This window comes from Pygocentrus nattereri, chromosome 5 (genome assembly GCF_015220715.1).
Source record: "Pygocentrus nattereri isolate fPygNat1 chromosome 5, fPygNat1.pri, whole genome shotgun sequence".
Taxonomy (NCBI): Eukaryota; Metazoa; Chordata; class Actinopteri; order Characiformes; family Serrasalmidae; genus Pygocentrus; species Pygocentrus nattereri.
In genome coordinates, this window is record NC_051215.1 from 39979561 (window position 1) to 39997456 (window position 17896).

General features: G+C 38.5%; 1 protein-coding gene across 1 annotated transcript in view; it reads right to left on the reverse strand.

Moving 5' to 3' along the window:
* Positions 1–1140: 1140 nt before the first annotated feature.
* slc24a3 (solute carrier family 24 member 3) overlaps positions 1141–17896 on the reverse strand; it is a 93004-nt gene continuing 76248 nt past the window's right edge. Inside the window, exons 4-17 of the mRNA XM_017722617.2 lie at positions 17102–17176; positions 16883–16967; positions 16664–16767; positions 13702–13776; positions 12824–12849; positions 11020–11073; positions 10672–10805; positions 10376–10536; positions 8227–8497; positions 7508–7674; positions 7296–7410; positions 6858–6970; positions 5453–5518; positions 1141–4924 (exon numbers count right to left, since the gene is read on the reverse strand). Of these exons, the coding sequence (XP_017578106.1) occupies positions 4781–4924; positions 5453–5518; positions 6858–6970; positions 7296–7410; positions 7508–7674; positions 8227–8497; positions 10376–10536; positions 10672–10805; positions 11020–11073; positions 12824–12849; positions 13702–13776; positions 16664–16767; positions 16883–16967; positions 17102–17176 (1590 nt within the window). The 3' untranslated portion in view covers positions 1141–4780. The remainder of the gene's footprint in view (positions 4925–5452; positions 5519–6857; positions 6971–7295; positions 7411–7507; positions 7675–8226; positions 8498–10375; positions 10537–10671; positions 10806–11019; positions 11074–12823; positions 12850–13701; positions 13777–16663; positions 16768–16882; positions 16968–17101; positions 17177–17896) is intronic.

Genomic DNA, 17896 nt, shown 5'->3' on the forward strand with positions numbered 1-17896 from the left:
CTAATGTTTTTGAGTAAATAGTTGAAACAGTATTATATATGAAGGCTGTTGTCATTAGAAATTGTCATGAGGCAAAGGCCAAAAACCACTCACTATCTGTGGATGTCACATTTTCTTGTGCTTGGGCAAATGTACTGAACAGCAGTCAACTACTATTGCTATAAACACGATGAGATAGCAGTGAACTAACAGGAAAACATGGCTCTGTCTTAGTTTTCTAAATGTTTTGAAATATGACTTGTATCTTATTAATCCATTCATGAATTCATCCATTCTTTCTTTTTCATTTATTTATTTTTTAAACTAGCAATATGTAAGATGACGCAACCCGTCGAACTCATCCAGCACACAGTCCGTCTTCCTCCTCCTTCACTCCTTCCCGTTTACTTACCAGTCTAAAAGAAACGTTGCGAGTTCAGCATAAAGCTTCATTCCTTTACTCGTCAGGATGTCTCCAACGGTTAAAAGCAACCCCAGCGTTAACTCCTGTTTTGCTTCTATATGTGTAACTTATTTTCTTTTATTTGACACTACATTGACTCATGAGGTAAAAGAATGGGCTGGTGTGGCTAACTGGTTAGCATGCTAGCTTCGGTTGATATCTCTGCAACCCATGAGAAAGATGACTGACAACATCAAAAATGTTCTTTCTTCACATTCTGTTGACAATTTTAGTTCATTTTGAAATGTTTTAAACTACAAATTTTACACACGGCTCCTTTAAATAAAAGTAATTCTAATAGCAGTAGATTTTGTTGATTTTGTAGTGAACACATCCTTTACAGAGAGCACACTTGCACATTTCGGTGCACAACTACTTTTTACTTTGCTTTATATTTGCTTAACTCATTGGGCAAAGAACATGGCCTGTGCAAAGGTTATGGCACAATGTATACTGTATGTTTTATTTTCTTCCAAAATGTTAAACTCAGCAAATTGAAATTGTGTACAAAAATTTGCAGGAAAATGCCATAAGCCATATTCTCTTGTTCTCTATAGAATGCTGAAATATAAGTTAAAAAAGGTTGTAGTTTAATGGTTGTAAACACACACACACACACACACACACACACACACACACACACACACAGTGGGATAAAGGATAATAATGTGTAAAAAAACAGAACAGTAGGTCTTTGGCCTTAGCAAAGATCATTTTATTTATGCTTGAGTAGCAAAAATGTACTCTGATATACACTTGAAACACCTGAACAAAATATTTCAGTACATAAAGCCAACAGTTCTTTCTCAAGTTCTCTGAAATGTGTAGTAAACCATTAATGCTGACTTAAACATTTACTGTTACCATCATTGAAGAATCAAAGATCCAGCAGTATTCCCCTGAAAAAAATAAAACATGCAATGTTCTAAGAGGTCTAATTTCACAGCTGTCTCATCAGTGTCCACCAATTATATCATAATAAACATAAGTAGGTTCTTATATTAAAATATCCTCATGCGAATTAGCAAACCAAAGGGCGTTTTAATCAAAACACAACAGAAATGAGGACCCAAACATCATACAGTATCTATGAAAATATAGTCAACAGATATACAGGTTAAGACAAAAAATATAAATACATTTACACGTATGTATATATGTACATCAGCGATGCATCACCCTGTAAATATCACATTTGTGTTTTAATTGCTCTCACCCATTAAAGAACACCAGCAGATATGAGCATCTGAGTGGGGAATATGTGGAAAAATGTTCTACCCATAAGTGTGGGCTAATCACTTGTGCTTGCCCTTGCTCATAAATGGTGTCATGGTTGTGCATACAAAGGAACAGCAGCACAAAACATGCCTGAATGCTTTCTTTGACTGAAACTGGCCATTATGCACTGAATAAGACAACAGTATTAGTGTACCATTAAAGACAAAACATTTGTGCTAAATGAAGTGATTCAACCACAAATCTGAATATAGCCATTGCTTTTTCCAAGAAATCAAGCGGTTTTACTGGGGCATTTTGAAGGCTGTGCCATTGCAGTGCTTCATTAGGAGCCAAATGTGTTGCTTTTGAATATCAAAGCTGCTGCTCTCATCTAAATATAATGTAAAGCAAAGAGTGAACACATTTCACTAAAATCAGCTCCATTACTGACAGTTATGTACGTAAGCTATATTGTTCTGTAAAGTGTATGGTGTCTTTTCCAGGACTAACAAGAGATAATATGTACACATTAATAATGATTATTATTGCATTACAAATCAAGTGGACTTCTATCAGGAACCCTGTTTTCCCTCAATTATTTAAATAATCTTCTAAATACATAACCATCTACAAAACAGCAAAATGAAGCAACTAATTAATACTAAGCAACCCTTATTATCCAAGAATAACAGTTCCATATTATACATTCTATCTTGAATAAACCAAGTTTTACATTAAGTAGAAGTGGCACATCCTATTACTAATACTGCTGTTGCATTTTTGGAATTATGTTTAATATGTCTCCTTGTGTATATTTCCAGAGTGATAAAGGTACCAACATATTTATCATCATGGCAAAGTGATTTCAGTGGAGCTAAAAATACGTTTTGATGCTCTATCCTAATAGCAAAAGTAAGGTTCTACAGAAACTGCGACTAAATATACAAAAAGAAAACCTATTAAAAATCAACAGTGAGCCGACAAACTGGAAATTAGCTTTATGAGCTAAAGTATGTACATATTGATTCTTTTGACGCACATCCTAAATTTTAAAGCAGAGAACAGTTTGAAACATCTTGCATTACAAAGTACAAACAGTTTTTTTTTTGTGATAAAAATACTTTGCTGAGTTTTATGTATAAGTTTCTAGTAGCTAAACTCTACCGGTAAGATATGATCAGTAAGACCGAGTGAATTGGTCAGTGCATAAAACACATATGTTCATGTGATGTGCCTTCTGACATGGAGACTTGTGTGATGTTCTGTGTGCTACCAGGGCTTTGAGAACCACAAAATCCAAATCACGGCAGCTTTCTAAAGCCTTCAGACGAGATAAAGTACCGCAAGTCAAAGCTCAAAAGTGTATGCGATCAATGTTGTACCACAGTTCAAAGTTCTCAGAGCGCATGGTAGTGAAATTCATCTGAGATTCTGAAATAAATCCTGGTGGCGTCTCCAGATATGATGAAGGTAGCCAATTAGGCTCTGTGAAAACAGTCCGAACAGATGAGCTTCCATAACTTACAGGGTTGTGGATATTATTCAGCTGTGCTCTCTAAAACCCATTCATAACTTCAAGTCTAGTAATCGCAGAAAGCTCCGAGACCAGAGTGGAATATCTGCATAAAATCAAGGGATCCGTTTTGGATGGACTGTTCCGATAGGTTTCTCTAAAAATCCAACCATCAGAAGAGGTTAGCTTCATTTTATCAGGATATGTTCCCGCTAATCAGCTATTTGGGTTTGCAATTCACTTTGTCCTTTCACCATTCCTGTGAACGTTACTGTCTATTAAAAAGCAGAAACACTGGGATAAACAAACATGTACTGTGGTTACTCCTATCAGTGGCCAAACCACTCTGATGTGCTGAAAGAGTTCTACTTAAAAAAAGGTGACACAAAGCTTTGAAAGATAAAGTGACATAGCTTGGCTGAAACTCCAAAATGGTCTCTTCTTTGGGACAGCTGTTTTTTTTTTTTTTTTTTTTTTAGGACCGCAAGAGGAAATTAATGTGCATAAATAGTTCAATAAATTATTAAATAGAAGAATCTCTGCGTCAATATATACAGAGTAATAGAGACAAAACAAATAATTTGTAAACATCTTTTTACATGTCCCTTATACCAGGGTCAGCATATTCTCACTTTAAACATAAATACATTACTATTGGCAAGAGAACTACAGCTCTGACCCAATTTATTTGCATCTACGCCCATACCACTGCTATTCAAAAAGTCCCCCAAGACCCTCAAGAAAAAAAAAATACCAGTCCAGAGCTTGTTAATTGGAAACATAATTATCAGATATGGACCATTTCACCATTGTGTACAGCAACCTTTCGATATTTCCTTCTCTTAATCTTCTACTCTAGAAAGTAAACATATTCTCATTTAACATATTCAAAAGTGATCCCTCCAAACAATCCCTGGCATCCAGACACAGCTGGGGAGGGAGGACTGAACTAGGTGTCAAGGATAATGCCCATGATAAGAGAGGAATCTCCAGTCACCTGGGTAACCACATCAGTACTGTCCATAAGTATATACAACAGGTCACCAGTACCTTTTTTTGGCTAATCCCAAAGTAATCGCTTAAGAAATCTTTCAAAATCATGAATGCATTATTATATCAATATTTATAACCATAGTTTAGATGATTATCATCTTAAGAAGTACTCAGTACATCGTGGCAAATCGTCAGTCCAGCCTTTTCTCAGCCAGTTTAGCAGCTAGTAAACAAATGTAATCATAAAAGATAATAGAGATTATTTTCATCATATTACAATAATAATTCAGTATTTTCATATCCATAGAAAATATTCAAAACCCCTTATTTTCACATCAAACTAGGCAGTAGTCATCTTGGTTCACCTTCCTGTCCTGACTGAGAAGTCTGCATCCTTGAACAGATCCATGCTTCGCTCCTTTGCCCTCTCTACAGGCCAAAGCCACTGACCCAGGGCTCCACTGCCATCGCAAAAAAAGAGAGGAATTACAGGATCGATAAATTAAGTTTTCACGAAGGACAGATCAGATCTTCCTCAGACGGAGGACCAGCGTCTGAGTCCTCACGGGACCGATCGAGAGACAAAGAGAGGGTAGTAATGGACAGGAGTGGTGTCAATGGCAGGTGGGCAGATTCACGAAAATAAAGACGTTGAATTCAATGAGGATGGAGAAACACAGGAAAACGGCATACATCAGGAGACACATGAAGCCCAGACGTTTGTCCAGGGTCCACTTGTTCAGATGCACACCCAGAACCTAAAAGAGAGGGTGGCGGAGGGGGACTTTACTGTAGTGTAATGACTTCATTTTCCTTCTTAGAGAAATGCAATTGCAGAAAATGGGTATAAGACTTTCACATATAGCACCAGTACATACAGTCATTAAGCGTAAACAGGTAAAATGACATATTTTGTTGATTTTCTAAGTAAAAATACATTAACACATACTCTATAGGGAATAAATTTAAATATTTTAGTGCACAATTTTATTTGCTGAGTGTAATATATTGGAAAAGACATAATATAAAAATAAGACATAATATAAAAAGTGCCATAACCTTTACACAGGCCACGTGTTATGTTATTTTACTTTTTCAATATGTTAAATAAAACATACAACAGCAAACAAACAGTAAATGTGCATTAAAATACACAAAAGTGTGTTTGCCATAGAGGATGTGGTAACTTATTTTCACTTACAAAATTACAGTCAACAAAACATGTCTTTTGACCAGGACCAAAACTGCTATAAGACCATACAAAGGATATCATGTTTGAGGCTTACCGTGAGAAACACAGATGCCAAGAGAAGTCCAACAGAAAAAATGAGACCTCTGCTGTTCAGATGAATCTAATAAAAAAAAAATATTTTATATATATATATATATATATATATATATATACACACATTACATTAGAGGTTTGTTAATGATTATGAATTTACATTTCTGCTACATTTGATTACTCTAGCACAATTCTAATTATTAAAAAAAATACATGCACATAAAGACTTACACAGTAGTGGAATATAGCCAATAAAAGCACATTTCCTTTTGTATTGTGTAAAAATAGGACTGTTTTGAGTGTAATACACATTAAATATTAATATATTTATAATTCCTAAGTTGAATTGAGTTGAGTTGAGTTGAATTACCAGTGCATTTTTATACCACTACATCACATAACTGATGTGTTGTGGTTGCATCTAAGCTATAGGTCACACATGCACATCTGCCCAGTACAATTCTAAAAACATTCATTTCTTTCCTTTAGAAGAGCTAACATTAAAAGGCTGTGACGTGACCCGAAGGCAGTGCAAATACTACTGCCCTCTAGAGGTCAAATAATAAAATCCATGAAAACATGGCATCTAGTGAAAATGTTTGTGACTATGTAACAATTAGATTACAAACTAAATATAACTAATATACATTAGATGTAACAATGAAAAGCAAATGCTCAACAGAAATAATGCTATTTTAATGGTGGTTCAAGTGGATGAGACATTAAGCAGCTGACAGCAAAATGTCAAGTTACTTCTAAAAGAACTAAGCATTTTTAGGGAGAATTGTAGTTCTCTTCAAAACAGACTGTCAGCAAAACCCCTCTGTATTCCCGTATTTGTCTTAGTGGGGCAGTGAAATGTTCTCAACATGTGTGTTCAATCTGGGTCAGATGGGAACTCAAAGCTGTCCAGCAGGTGCACACAAAGCTATGTTTCTCTTGGATATGCCCCATTTCTTCCATTTTTTCAATCTGTTTTCTTCTGCTCACTCTGTCCCGCTCTTTCGCTGCTGAACACAGCAAAGGAAAGTGTGTTTGCTGCTAGTGGAAAGATAGAGAGGGGTTGCTCTAGTTAAAAAATGAAGGTTCTCAGTGTGTCCTCTGTGCGTTGTTAAAGAGAAGCTGTCCGAATTATGGGGAATGACAGGGGGGATAGTCCACTTTCTGTTTTCTGTGTGTGTCTGTATGTTTATGTATCAGCACTGACAAAATACTTCTGTAACATTCTGGGTAGGAGTGTCTTCTAAGTGCTAAACATGTAAATAGAACTATATTGGGCCATATTTCACCGAAAATATGACATATGTTCACGTAAAACAGCATATAACCCTTGGGAGAGAATCCTATACAGGATTTCGGACAAGATTATTAAATGAGTAAATGATCACATTATATTAGCTACTTACAGTTGAACCATAGTCTATAGCCAGAGTCTGAAGGGCCCAGGGCAGACCCAACCCAACAAGGATATCAAACACATTACTGCCAATGGAATTAGACACTGCCATGTCACCCAGGCCTTGCAAACAACACAGAAAGAGAGAGAGGTTTGATGTAAATAAAATATCACCAAAGAAGAACTACAAGTACAAGGAACAAGGAATTTGGGCCACTGCAAACAATTAAAAAAGTTGAATTATTTATAAATATTTTGGTTATTTAAGAGGGAAAAAAAGTCTGATTGAAGGTTGGGTTTAGGGAGATCAAGTGCGGTTCCTCTTAATATGCCTCTTGCCTTCCTCTCTTTATTCTGCCGCCAACGTTTGTTCTGTCTTCTTCTCTATATTCAGTTTTACCAATTATTCATTGTATTTATTTTTCAGGCAGTTATCTGCTGTGCTCACCTTGCCTTGCCACTATAAGGCTTGCCATGCAGTCAGGGACACTGGTCCCTGCAGCCAAGAACGTAATGCCCATGATGACATCTGGAATGCCCAGCGTGAACCCGATAACTGTGACCTGTGGGGAGAGGGGGTGTCAGTTGCTTTGGTGGAACAAAAGGAATTACTGCACTGAACAAGTGCCATTTACTGAAAGTGGAAATAGATGCTCTCACCATCCACACCATAATGTAGGACAGTCCGGCAATCCAGAGTGTGGAGCTGATGAAAGTGACCATGAACCAGCGTTCCCAGCGGGGCGTGGCACAGTTGGGCACAGTGAAAAACAGCAGCAGACTCAGCGGCCACGCTATCAGCCACTTCAGCTTATTGCATGCCCCCGCTGTGCACACACACATAGATACATACACAGACCATGTATATAAGCATAAAAGAAAGGTCTAAAAAATTGAAGTTTGAACATATTATGATTGGTGTGTTTTAATATTATGTTATTACAAGATCCTTTTTTATAAGTGTGGGTGATGTGCAAAAATCTAAGGTCATGATACCTAAAGGCATTTCCATGATATACAACATGCAACTTTTTTTCTGGGATTTCTCTGGGATTTGAGAAGTTGAAATAGACAAAAAAGCAGCAAAACAGTAGTGCCATGTTTACAAACGGCTACAATAAACTATGAGCACCAAGTTTAGTTTTTTCAATTCAGTGAAATAAAATACTGATCTATGTGAATGTCCTCTGTACTGACTTGGTGCCCTGTTTTGTGCCTCATTCAAAAAGCAGTTCAGTGTTTTAGAATTACTGACGATTCCCAGGATATTTTATAACAATAACAATAACATACTGACACGCTGTCTACCCCTACATCCTAACAAACATACTTTATTGAAATTTTGAGTGCATATGCAGCAAGTACATCATTAAGTCTACCTGGGCAGTGGAAGGGAACAAAAGGCCCTTCATTGTCATCTTCCTCTTCCTCTTCCCCATCATTCTCGTTGTTCTCGTTATCTTCGTTCTCATTCTCTGTGTCCGTACCAGCATCTGCCCCGCCCCTGTCATCATCATGGTGACCACCTCTGCGGCCATTCAGACCTCGTTCAACGCTCACCAGACCATTCTCCACCCCTCGCCTGCCAGGGATCTTTACTGTTACCTCTGAGTCCCCGTTACTAAAACGACTGTTTATCAGACGCTGCCTCTGCAAGCATACACAAACACAGATAAAACAATACTCTGAAATACAACACAGATAAACCAAAAACTCTGATATGCTGCTGGTGTTCTCAAAACCAGACCAGACCTCAACATCATTTAATGTGTTTAGGATTTCTTGGATTGTGAACAGTAGAAAATGCAACCAGCTTCTAAACCCATATTCAAGCTGGATTAGTTTACCAGAAGGGGTGCTGTAATGTAATTTGTATGGGATTTGACTGGCTTATTCATACAGGATAAATGATCTGTGTAACTTACCTAAGACAGACCTGGATCAGTACATCATAGCCTGATTGTTCATTTAAGCAGTAAAATTTGCATTAAACAGATCCAAACAAACAAGCAACAAAAGCAAACTACCAGTTAATATTAGACAGAATAGCATTAGGCTAATAAATTGGCCTAATTTAACTTAACAAACAGCACCGAACATAACACACTAGTAAGAGGTATCTTCAGTTATTTAATTTTATTCTTCTTCTAAGCAGATATAACAAAAATGTTATAGATTACACTAGTCTTCTTTTGAACTTAAGCATAACAGAACTACGTTAATTTCAGCTAGTCTTGGTTAGCTTCATCTCCCTTTCGTCTCCTTTTCTCCCTTTTTGCTGTGAGGCTGATTTGAACAGTACTGTTATTGCTGAAGGAGCTGTGAATTTGACGAATTATAGAAGGTAATTTGCTTTGGAATTATTACTTGTGAAAATTACTGACATGGCAGATTCATACTGGATTAAAATAATGGATCTCACTTGTAATTGCACCTCCCCATGTGAAGCTAATCCAGTTCGAACGGGGCTGTGTAACGGAGAGCGAGGAGGCGGACGCATGTGCAGAGATAAGCGAGATATATTAAGGGCACATACAAAATCAGGGTCAAGACAGTCCAGGGTCATAGAGCCAATAAGGATAGACTGGGGGGGCAGACATGACAGACACCAGAATTCAACAAAACAAGCACAACAGCAGAAAACACCAACAACACAGACAGAGATTCAAACAAAAACCAGTCAACACAAGGGGCAAACACAGGGCTTAAATACACAGGGAAAACGAGGGTCAGGTGGAAAACAGGTGGACACAATCAGGGGCGGAATCATGAAAGGCAGGGGCAAAACCAAAACAAAAAGCACATGGAGTGGGAGGAGCCAATCGTGACAGGCTGCAGAATTGAAAAACTGAAAGCAAAAAAATAAATAATAAAATGTAATAAAAGCAAATTTTCTCAAGAAACGGTTGTAAACACTTTATAATAAACTTCAAAAACAATGGCATTCGTATCACTGCAGCATACCAGGTGACTTTATATCTGTCATAGTTGCTGAGATTGAAATTCAAGGATGTGTCCAGAATTGCTGGTGCACACCAAACACACAACAGTGTCCAAGCTGAACAAAGTATATACGTTCTTCATGGAAGAATTCCTTCACAACTACCAGAGTACAGTGAGGTCAGCTAACATCTACAGGGTGATAAACAATGGATAGGTAAAAATAACTACAAGCAAAAAGCCAGATTAGCCATGTTAGCTGAAGATATTGAAACAGCTTGTTAACAAGAAACTATCTGACAGCTAAAGACGCACGCATACCAGCAGGTTCGTGTCTCACAGTCATGGTCCATAGCATCACTGTAGATGTTTTTCAGAACCATGTACTGTTTTGGCACAAGCAGTGTAACCATGCAGTGTAAGCAGACTACTTCCAGCAGGAAACAAATATATATATATATATGATTCTCCTTTTTCCTGAATCTGAAAAATGTATGACTTGTTACTTAATGGCTATTTTGAATGGAAAGTAAATGAATGAATGATGGTCTCTAAATTCTGCGTGTGTATGCATGTGTGTGTCCTGACCTCAGTGATGAGCATCCGGGAAGCCATGGTGAGGCGTGTGCGTGGAGAGAAGTGGCTAGTGATCATGATCCTCATGCCAGCCTCAGAGAAAGAGAGTTGGTGTGGATATGCAGACAGCAGTTCATCCACCATCAGTACAGAGGGTTTTCTGTGAAAGTTAGCTACACATGGGAGGAATGCAGAAGAGAATCCTGTTATACACAAAACCTCTCCATCACACTTACACAATACCAGTAATAAATGAGGATCATAGGAACTACAGATAGAGAGATCTTTACATTTGCTATACTCATTACCTTTTTTGAGGAGCACAGCTGTAGCATCACAGCCATCATCCAGATCAGTGTTGCTGGCTGTGCCGTTGCCCAGGTTACTGGAGTTCTTCTTCCGCTTCCTCCGCTCAATGTAATGCACCACACGCGAGTTACACCTGACCGGTAAAAACAGGTGCAGGTGAAAAATGCTGTCACTATGTTTTGCAGGTAATTTTATATACAGAAACAGAAAAAAAAATAAAGTTAATGCAAGTATTGTAAACTCAGAAAAGAATGTAGTTAAATGGTTTTGATATGATAGTGATCATATGCCATTACTATGCTATACAATTCAGCTAATTTAGATTGCAAAAAACATCCATTACTTACTTCATTATTAAAATGTAAACGAGGTACATCAGGATGAGGACAAGAGACTCGTACCTTAAAATACATAACAGATGATCACTAATTAAAACACATACATGTTACTTTACACAATTGCTGAAAAATGAACCATCACCATAACAATATCAGGAAACATCTACAACCCCAATTCCAATGAAGTTGGGACGTTGTGTAAAACATAAATAAAAACAAAATACAATGAACTGCAGATCTTTTCAACCTATATTTAACTGAATACGCTACAAAGACATGTTCAAACAGATAAACTTTGTTGTTTTTTGCAAATATTCACTCATTTTGAATTTGACGCCTGCAACACGTTCCAAAGAAGTTGGGACAGGGGCATGTTTACCACTGTGTTACATCACCTTTCCTTTAACAACACTCAATAAGTGTTTGGGAAGTGAGGACACTAATTGTTGAAGCTTTGTAGGTGGAATTCTTTCCCATTCTTGCTTGATGTACAACTTCAGTTGCTCAACAGTCCGGGGTCTCCGTTGTCGTATTTTGCGCTTCATGATGCGCCACACATTTTCAATGGGAGACAGGTCTGGACTGCAGGCAGGCCAGTCTAGTACCCACACTCTTTTACTATGAAGCCACGCTGTTGTAACACGTGCAGAATGTGGCTTGGCATTGTCTTGCTGAAATAAGCAGGACGTCCCTGAAAAAGACGTTACTTGGATGGCAGCATATGTTGCTCCAAAACCTGTATGTACCTTTCAGCATTAATGGTGCCTTCACAGATGTGCAAGTTACCCATGCCATGGGCACTAACACACTCCCATACCATCAGAGATGCTGGCTTTTGAATTTTTGCGATGATAACAATCCGGACAGTACCTTTCCTCTTTGCCCTGGTTTGAAATGTGGACTCGTCAGACCACAGGACACCTTTCCACTTTGCGTTAGTCCATCTCAGATGAGCTCAGGCCCAGAGAACCCGGCGGCGTTTCTGGGTGTTGTTGATATATGGCTTTCACTTTGCATGGCAGAGTTTTAACTTGCACTTGTAGATGGAGCGATGAACTGTGTTCACTGACAATGGTTTTCTGAAGTGTTCCTGAGCCCATGTGGTAATATCCGTTACAGAATGATGTCAGTTTTTAATGCAGTGCTGCCTGAGGGATCAAAGGTCACGAGCATTCAATGATGGTTTTCTGCCTTGCTGCTTACTTGCAGAGATTTCTCCAGATTCTCTGAATCATTTGATGATATTATGGACTGTAGATGATGAAATCCCTAAATTCCTTGCAATTGCACATTGAGAAACGTTGTTCTTAAACTGTTGGACTATTCGCTGACGCAGTTGTTCACAAAGTGGTGAACCTCACTCCATCCTTGCTTGTGAACAACTGAGCCTTTCACGGATGCTCCCTTTATACGCAATCATGACATTCACCTGTTTCCAATTAACCTGTTCACCTGTGGAATGTTCCAAACAGGTGTTTTTTGAGCATTCCTCAATTTTCCCAGTCTTTTGTTGCCCCTGTCCCAACTTCTTTGGAATGTGTTGCAGGCATCAAATTCAAAATGAGTGAATATTTGCAAAAAACAGTAAAGTTCATCTGTTTGAACATTAAATATCTTGTCTTTGTAGTGTATTCAATTGAATATAGGTTGAAAAGGATTTGCAAATCATCGTATTCTGTTTTTATTTATGTTTTACACAACGTCCCAACTTCATTGGAATTGGGGTTGAAGCACAGAAAAGCCGATCATGACGTTGCAGTCTGATGTGCAAAAAGGTTCCCTCTCCTATAACATAACAACTTAAAATACTCACCATGTCACTTTCTCATCATAGATAAACTGAAAAAGAATAGAGAAACGGTCTTTAATAGAAGATAGACTAAAGTAGTGTCTCTCAATCCTGGATGAAGTGCATGTACACTGAATATTCCAATGTTCTCCTAGCACCTAAAACACCTACCTAAACTTATTATGTTACTAAAAAAAGGCCTGCAGTTCAAAATGGGCATGTTACAGCAGGACAAACGGTCAAATATGCAGGGCAGTAAGAAAACACTGGACTGAAAACCTGCAACAGATGCACTGAGATAAACCTACCACCAGAGGGCAATAAAATGCAGCCTTGAACCCTTTAAGAAGAACTGGATGATGACTGCTGCTTTCCGAGTGTCTGAATTACTATCACAATTGCGCTAAGACTTAAGCAATGAGTCAACAGATCGCATCCATGTCACTGGCAGGCAGGTCACTTTTTCCAAAAATGTTAAAGCTAGTCATTGATAGAAACACTGAAGCTTCACTAAAGTATTTCAACTAAACCTTTAGCAATGCTTGCATCGTGCATAGACACACACATACATAGCCTCCCAAAGGCTATGAGATTTTACATGTATTCAGCTAATTTGCAATGCTAATCATATGCTATATAGCACACCAAAATAGTAAAAATCAATGAACCAAATACCTAGTAAAAGTCGTCCTCTTATTAGGTTATTATTGCTTGCTGTTCAGTTTACATGTGCATGTTTCCATTGCTTTGCCTTAGAGACACATGTATAGTGTGTAAATAAAGAAACGTGCAGAGCTGGCTACAGGCCCCCTGAGAAAGTTACTGCCTTCTCCTTTCCACCTATATGAGAAGACCAACTGGCATAATAGGAGCAGCAGAAAGCACCTAGAGCCTCTACTCACCACAATGAGAGTGGTCACTGAGATAGTGTAGTATGTGGAGTCTCTCATTAGAGTCCAATAGGAGAGTCGCACCGCCTGTACAGAGGAGAAGAGCAAGGAGGTAAAACCAGAAAGGGCCATGAAGTGACAGCAACCATAGTATCATGAATATGGAGCACAACAGCAAAATAAGTGATCTGATTTCTATTTTTATATTCTCCACGAACCTCTTCAACTCCTTCTATACCTCAGCTTGACTTTAAATGCCTTGTTCTTTGTATACTTTGCCAAATACAGTGCTGTCAGATACACCTTTTTGTTTATTCCATTTCCAGTCAAAACAGTCATCAAGTACAAGAAAGCAAAATACAATTACAAAAAAAAGTAAGAAAAATATTTACAAAAAAAAAGTGTGTGTGTATATATATATATATATATATATATATATATATATATATATATATATATATATATATGTGTGTGTGTGTGTGTGTGTGTGTGTGTGTGTGTGTGTGTGTGTGTGTGTGTGTGTGTGTGTATCTCACTGTTGTCGGGATAAAACCTCGTATCACCAAAATGGTGACTTTACAGGAGAAGGAAAAACCTGCTTGAATTTTAATGTAAGTCAATGGAACCAGAAAATTTTCCATGTTAGTTTGGGTTATTTCTTTTGTCTGTTCATCATGAAATTTGTAAAGGGCATCAGGGCATCAAAGGGCAAAACAATGTAAAGGGCATCAGGTATTTTCAGATTATGTCCAAAACTGAAAAACAATATACATGGAGATACAAGGTTTTGTTCTGACAACAGCAAAATATATTTTCCTTTTTTCCTTTTAATGGCTGTTTTGACTGGTGAATGACGGGTGGTCACTCATTTTTGCACAGCACTACATAGCCTCTGTCAACACTTCAAACCCCTTACATATTTGAAATGTACTCTACATGCCTTCCTCTTCTTACACTTGCTGTTTAAAACAGGTCCAGCAGTGCATGGCAGAACTCCAAAAGCAGTTCAGTTTTTCACTATGGTCTGCAATAAGCATCACACATGTCAGTGATGCTTCCTTTTCAAGGTCCAGCAAAGGCTTTTTTCTCTCATTTATCTGTCTTGTTCAAGCTCATATTTTATTGTTTATTACACTATACAACAGAAATGTAATACCTGCGTACCCCTGTAATCATTTTAATCTAGATCCTTTTTAAGCCTTGAGTCACTCTATTAGTGTAGGAGCGTGTGTATGTGCACAGTTAAAGTGTGACACAGCACACATCACGTCACGATGTTCAGTTCAACACATCTCAGTGATAAGGTCAGCGCTCACTGCCCAACCTCCACTCAAACCTGATTGTATTAAAGGATTTGAATATGTGGCTAGCCATGCCGTTATACCTTACATAATGTGTAATCTAGATTCACTGACTGTTTTGGGGATTTTTTGCTTGGCTTATCCACAAACCTTTGCATGCAAACCCACGGGGATACAAATGCAATCGGAAGACCATCGACTGTGGGCAGTGAGGAGACATGGGGAAAGAGCAGACTTTACCATGTAAAGCCAAACTTCCTGTGCAGATCCTGTCAGTGATTGAAGGAAAAGAAGCCCATGTTGGAAGTGTGTCATGCTGACGTGAAAAGTGTGTGCCGGCTATAAAAAGCAGCCGCCGGCATTAGCTCGGCGGAAATGGCGCGCCGCCACCGCAGGTACCTCTCTCCGCTTTTGCCGTTGCCATGGCGACCCCAGGCTGTTGAGGTGGTTTTAACTCTACGCTGACAGTGCACCTACTCTGCACATCCTGTAGCTTTGCTCCTCTCTATCCAAGCTCTTTGAGGTCAGTCCTTGTGTGTGTACAAGCATGCGGGGGTGTGGAGCTTTATTTATGTTCGTGTGCTCGTATGAAAGGAAAAGATGGAGCGCAGGGATGAATAAGGGCCTCAAAACTCAGGCCTTTGTACTTCAAGATCATAAGTCAATTTCACAACATCCTGCTTCACCTGTACTCACATGAGTGTGGAGCATGATGAAGAAGACGGAGCAGATGAAAGGATATCCCACTATAGTGTATTGCACTACCTACAGAGCCATAACATGTGCACAGCTGGTGCTGTGAATGATCTGACTACTGGAAGCTGTCTATATATATATATTACTGTCAAGCAATGTATGTTTTCATACTGTAGCCTACACAACAAAAAAGAGATGGAGAAAAGCATTCAGAGCCGGAACTGTCATGAGGGAACCTTTTCGTTTGAGTTTTTTTTAATTTTCTGAATTATGTTAGAGTTTTACTGTTACTTCTGAGTCACTTTAATATCTTCAAAAGTTTTCTTTAAACAGCTATTTCCCAGTATTTGGGCGTACATGTTGATTGAAGTGTTTTTCTTGATATGAAGATTCCTAAAAAAATTATTTGACAGTTTTATTTTCCAGAGTGTTGTTAAAAGTCCATACCGCTCTCAGTCAAAACGTCCATTAAGCACAAGTTATTCATTTTTAGGACATATTTCTGAGCAGATATAAAATAATTCACTTGCATAAGCAAAGAAGAACTCAACAGAAGATGTGTGAAAAAAACAGGAGTTTCTAAAACTGGAGTTCAAATAAAGATATGAAGAAAATGTGTCTCCCAACAACCATGCAAGACCTGGTACACTAACAAAACTGTCACCATATGATAAACAATATTTAAAGCTTTCATCTTTGAGACATAGGAGAAAATCGAGCTCAACTCTTGCTTCAGATCTAAAAAATCCATTAGTGTTTCTGTGATGGATCCAATACTTGTGTCCATCCTTCCACTGTGAGAAGACAACTCAAAGTTAAAACTCTAAAGTTAAAGGAGTGAATTGAAGCCTGGACATGCCAGCAGGTTACAACATCTTAATATGTGGACAGGTAATGCTAATGGTGAATCTTAAAGTATGGTGAATATGTAGGTGTGGCATACACTGTGCAGCAGATGCAAAAAGACAGGTACATACATGTCCTGCAAAGATCCCACACACTCCAATGATGCAGAGGATGTTGAAAACAGCAGAACCCACAATTGTTCCTACTCCCACATCTCCTTTGGTGATGAACACTCCTACAGAGGAGAGGTTACAGCACAGTAAAAGTCACAAGGTGCCTCCTGTCTTCCTGCTACAAAGAGCAGAAGCTTGTGAATGACACTGTGTAAGCAGGACAGCAGCAGACTTTACCTATGACAGAGGTGAAGAGTTCAGGGGCTGAGCTGCCAGCTGCCATGAATGTTGCTCCAGCGACATCTTCACTGAGGTGCAGGCGCTGAAACACATACACAGAGCACAGTGAGAGAGAGGGAGGCAGGGGGAGAGAATAAAATGTTTACAGCAGCCTTAAGCATGCACTAAAATGTTTAGCATGAGGTTAACACGACCTAGATTTGATAAACAGTTTACCTCACAAATTTTCTCTAAGGAGGGCACGAAGTAGTCATCACACACCACGGCCAGGGCATAGAACATGTACATGGCCTACATGAATGGAGAGAATATATTTATATCATTCAAACTACAACATATGTATATATATATATATATATATATATATATATATATATATATATATATATATATATAATGACAAAAATGGAGATACAAGGGTTTGTTCCGACAACAGTGATATGCTGTTTATTATGAGTGGGAATCTCTTGGCACCTCACGATTCAATTAGATTACAATTCAGAGGGCCGCGATGTGAATATAAAACAATTGTCAATGCATCTTGATGCATCTTTTTTCTATACAGAGCATTTATAATGATCTATAATGAATTTACCTCCAATATCTTTTATTAATAAAGCAAATGGAAGTGATGTGGTAAGTGAACTAGAAGGCTTTCATTCCCTGCTTTTGTTTGGAGCTCATTAGACGCTGCTGCCACTCATCTGCGAAATCCAGTGATCATGGATGTTCACGCAGCACATGTTACAGCCATCCTGCCCGTTTTCTTTAGTGATTTGGTCATGTTGTAGAGAGTCAGGGGTCACTGTGTCAGTAAAATATCTGCAAGACAGGATGTGAGCAACACAGCGCGAAAGCCCCGTTTCTCAAAGAGACTGCAGGTCACTTAGCAACACAGTCTCTCCTGGCTAGTAGCGAACGACAAGGCAGAGAGAGATTTAGCTCAGACGAACGTTTGGAGACTTATTTGCATTTTTAAGCAGCGCAGTTGGTTTCTAGCAGCGTTAAATC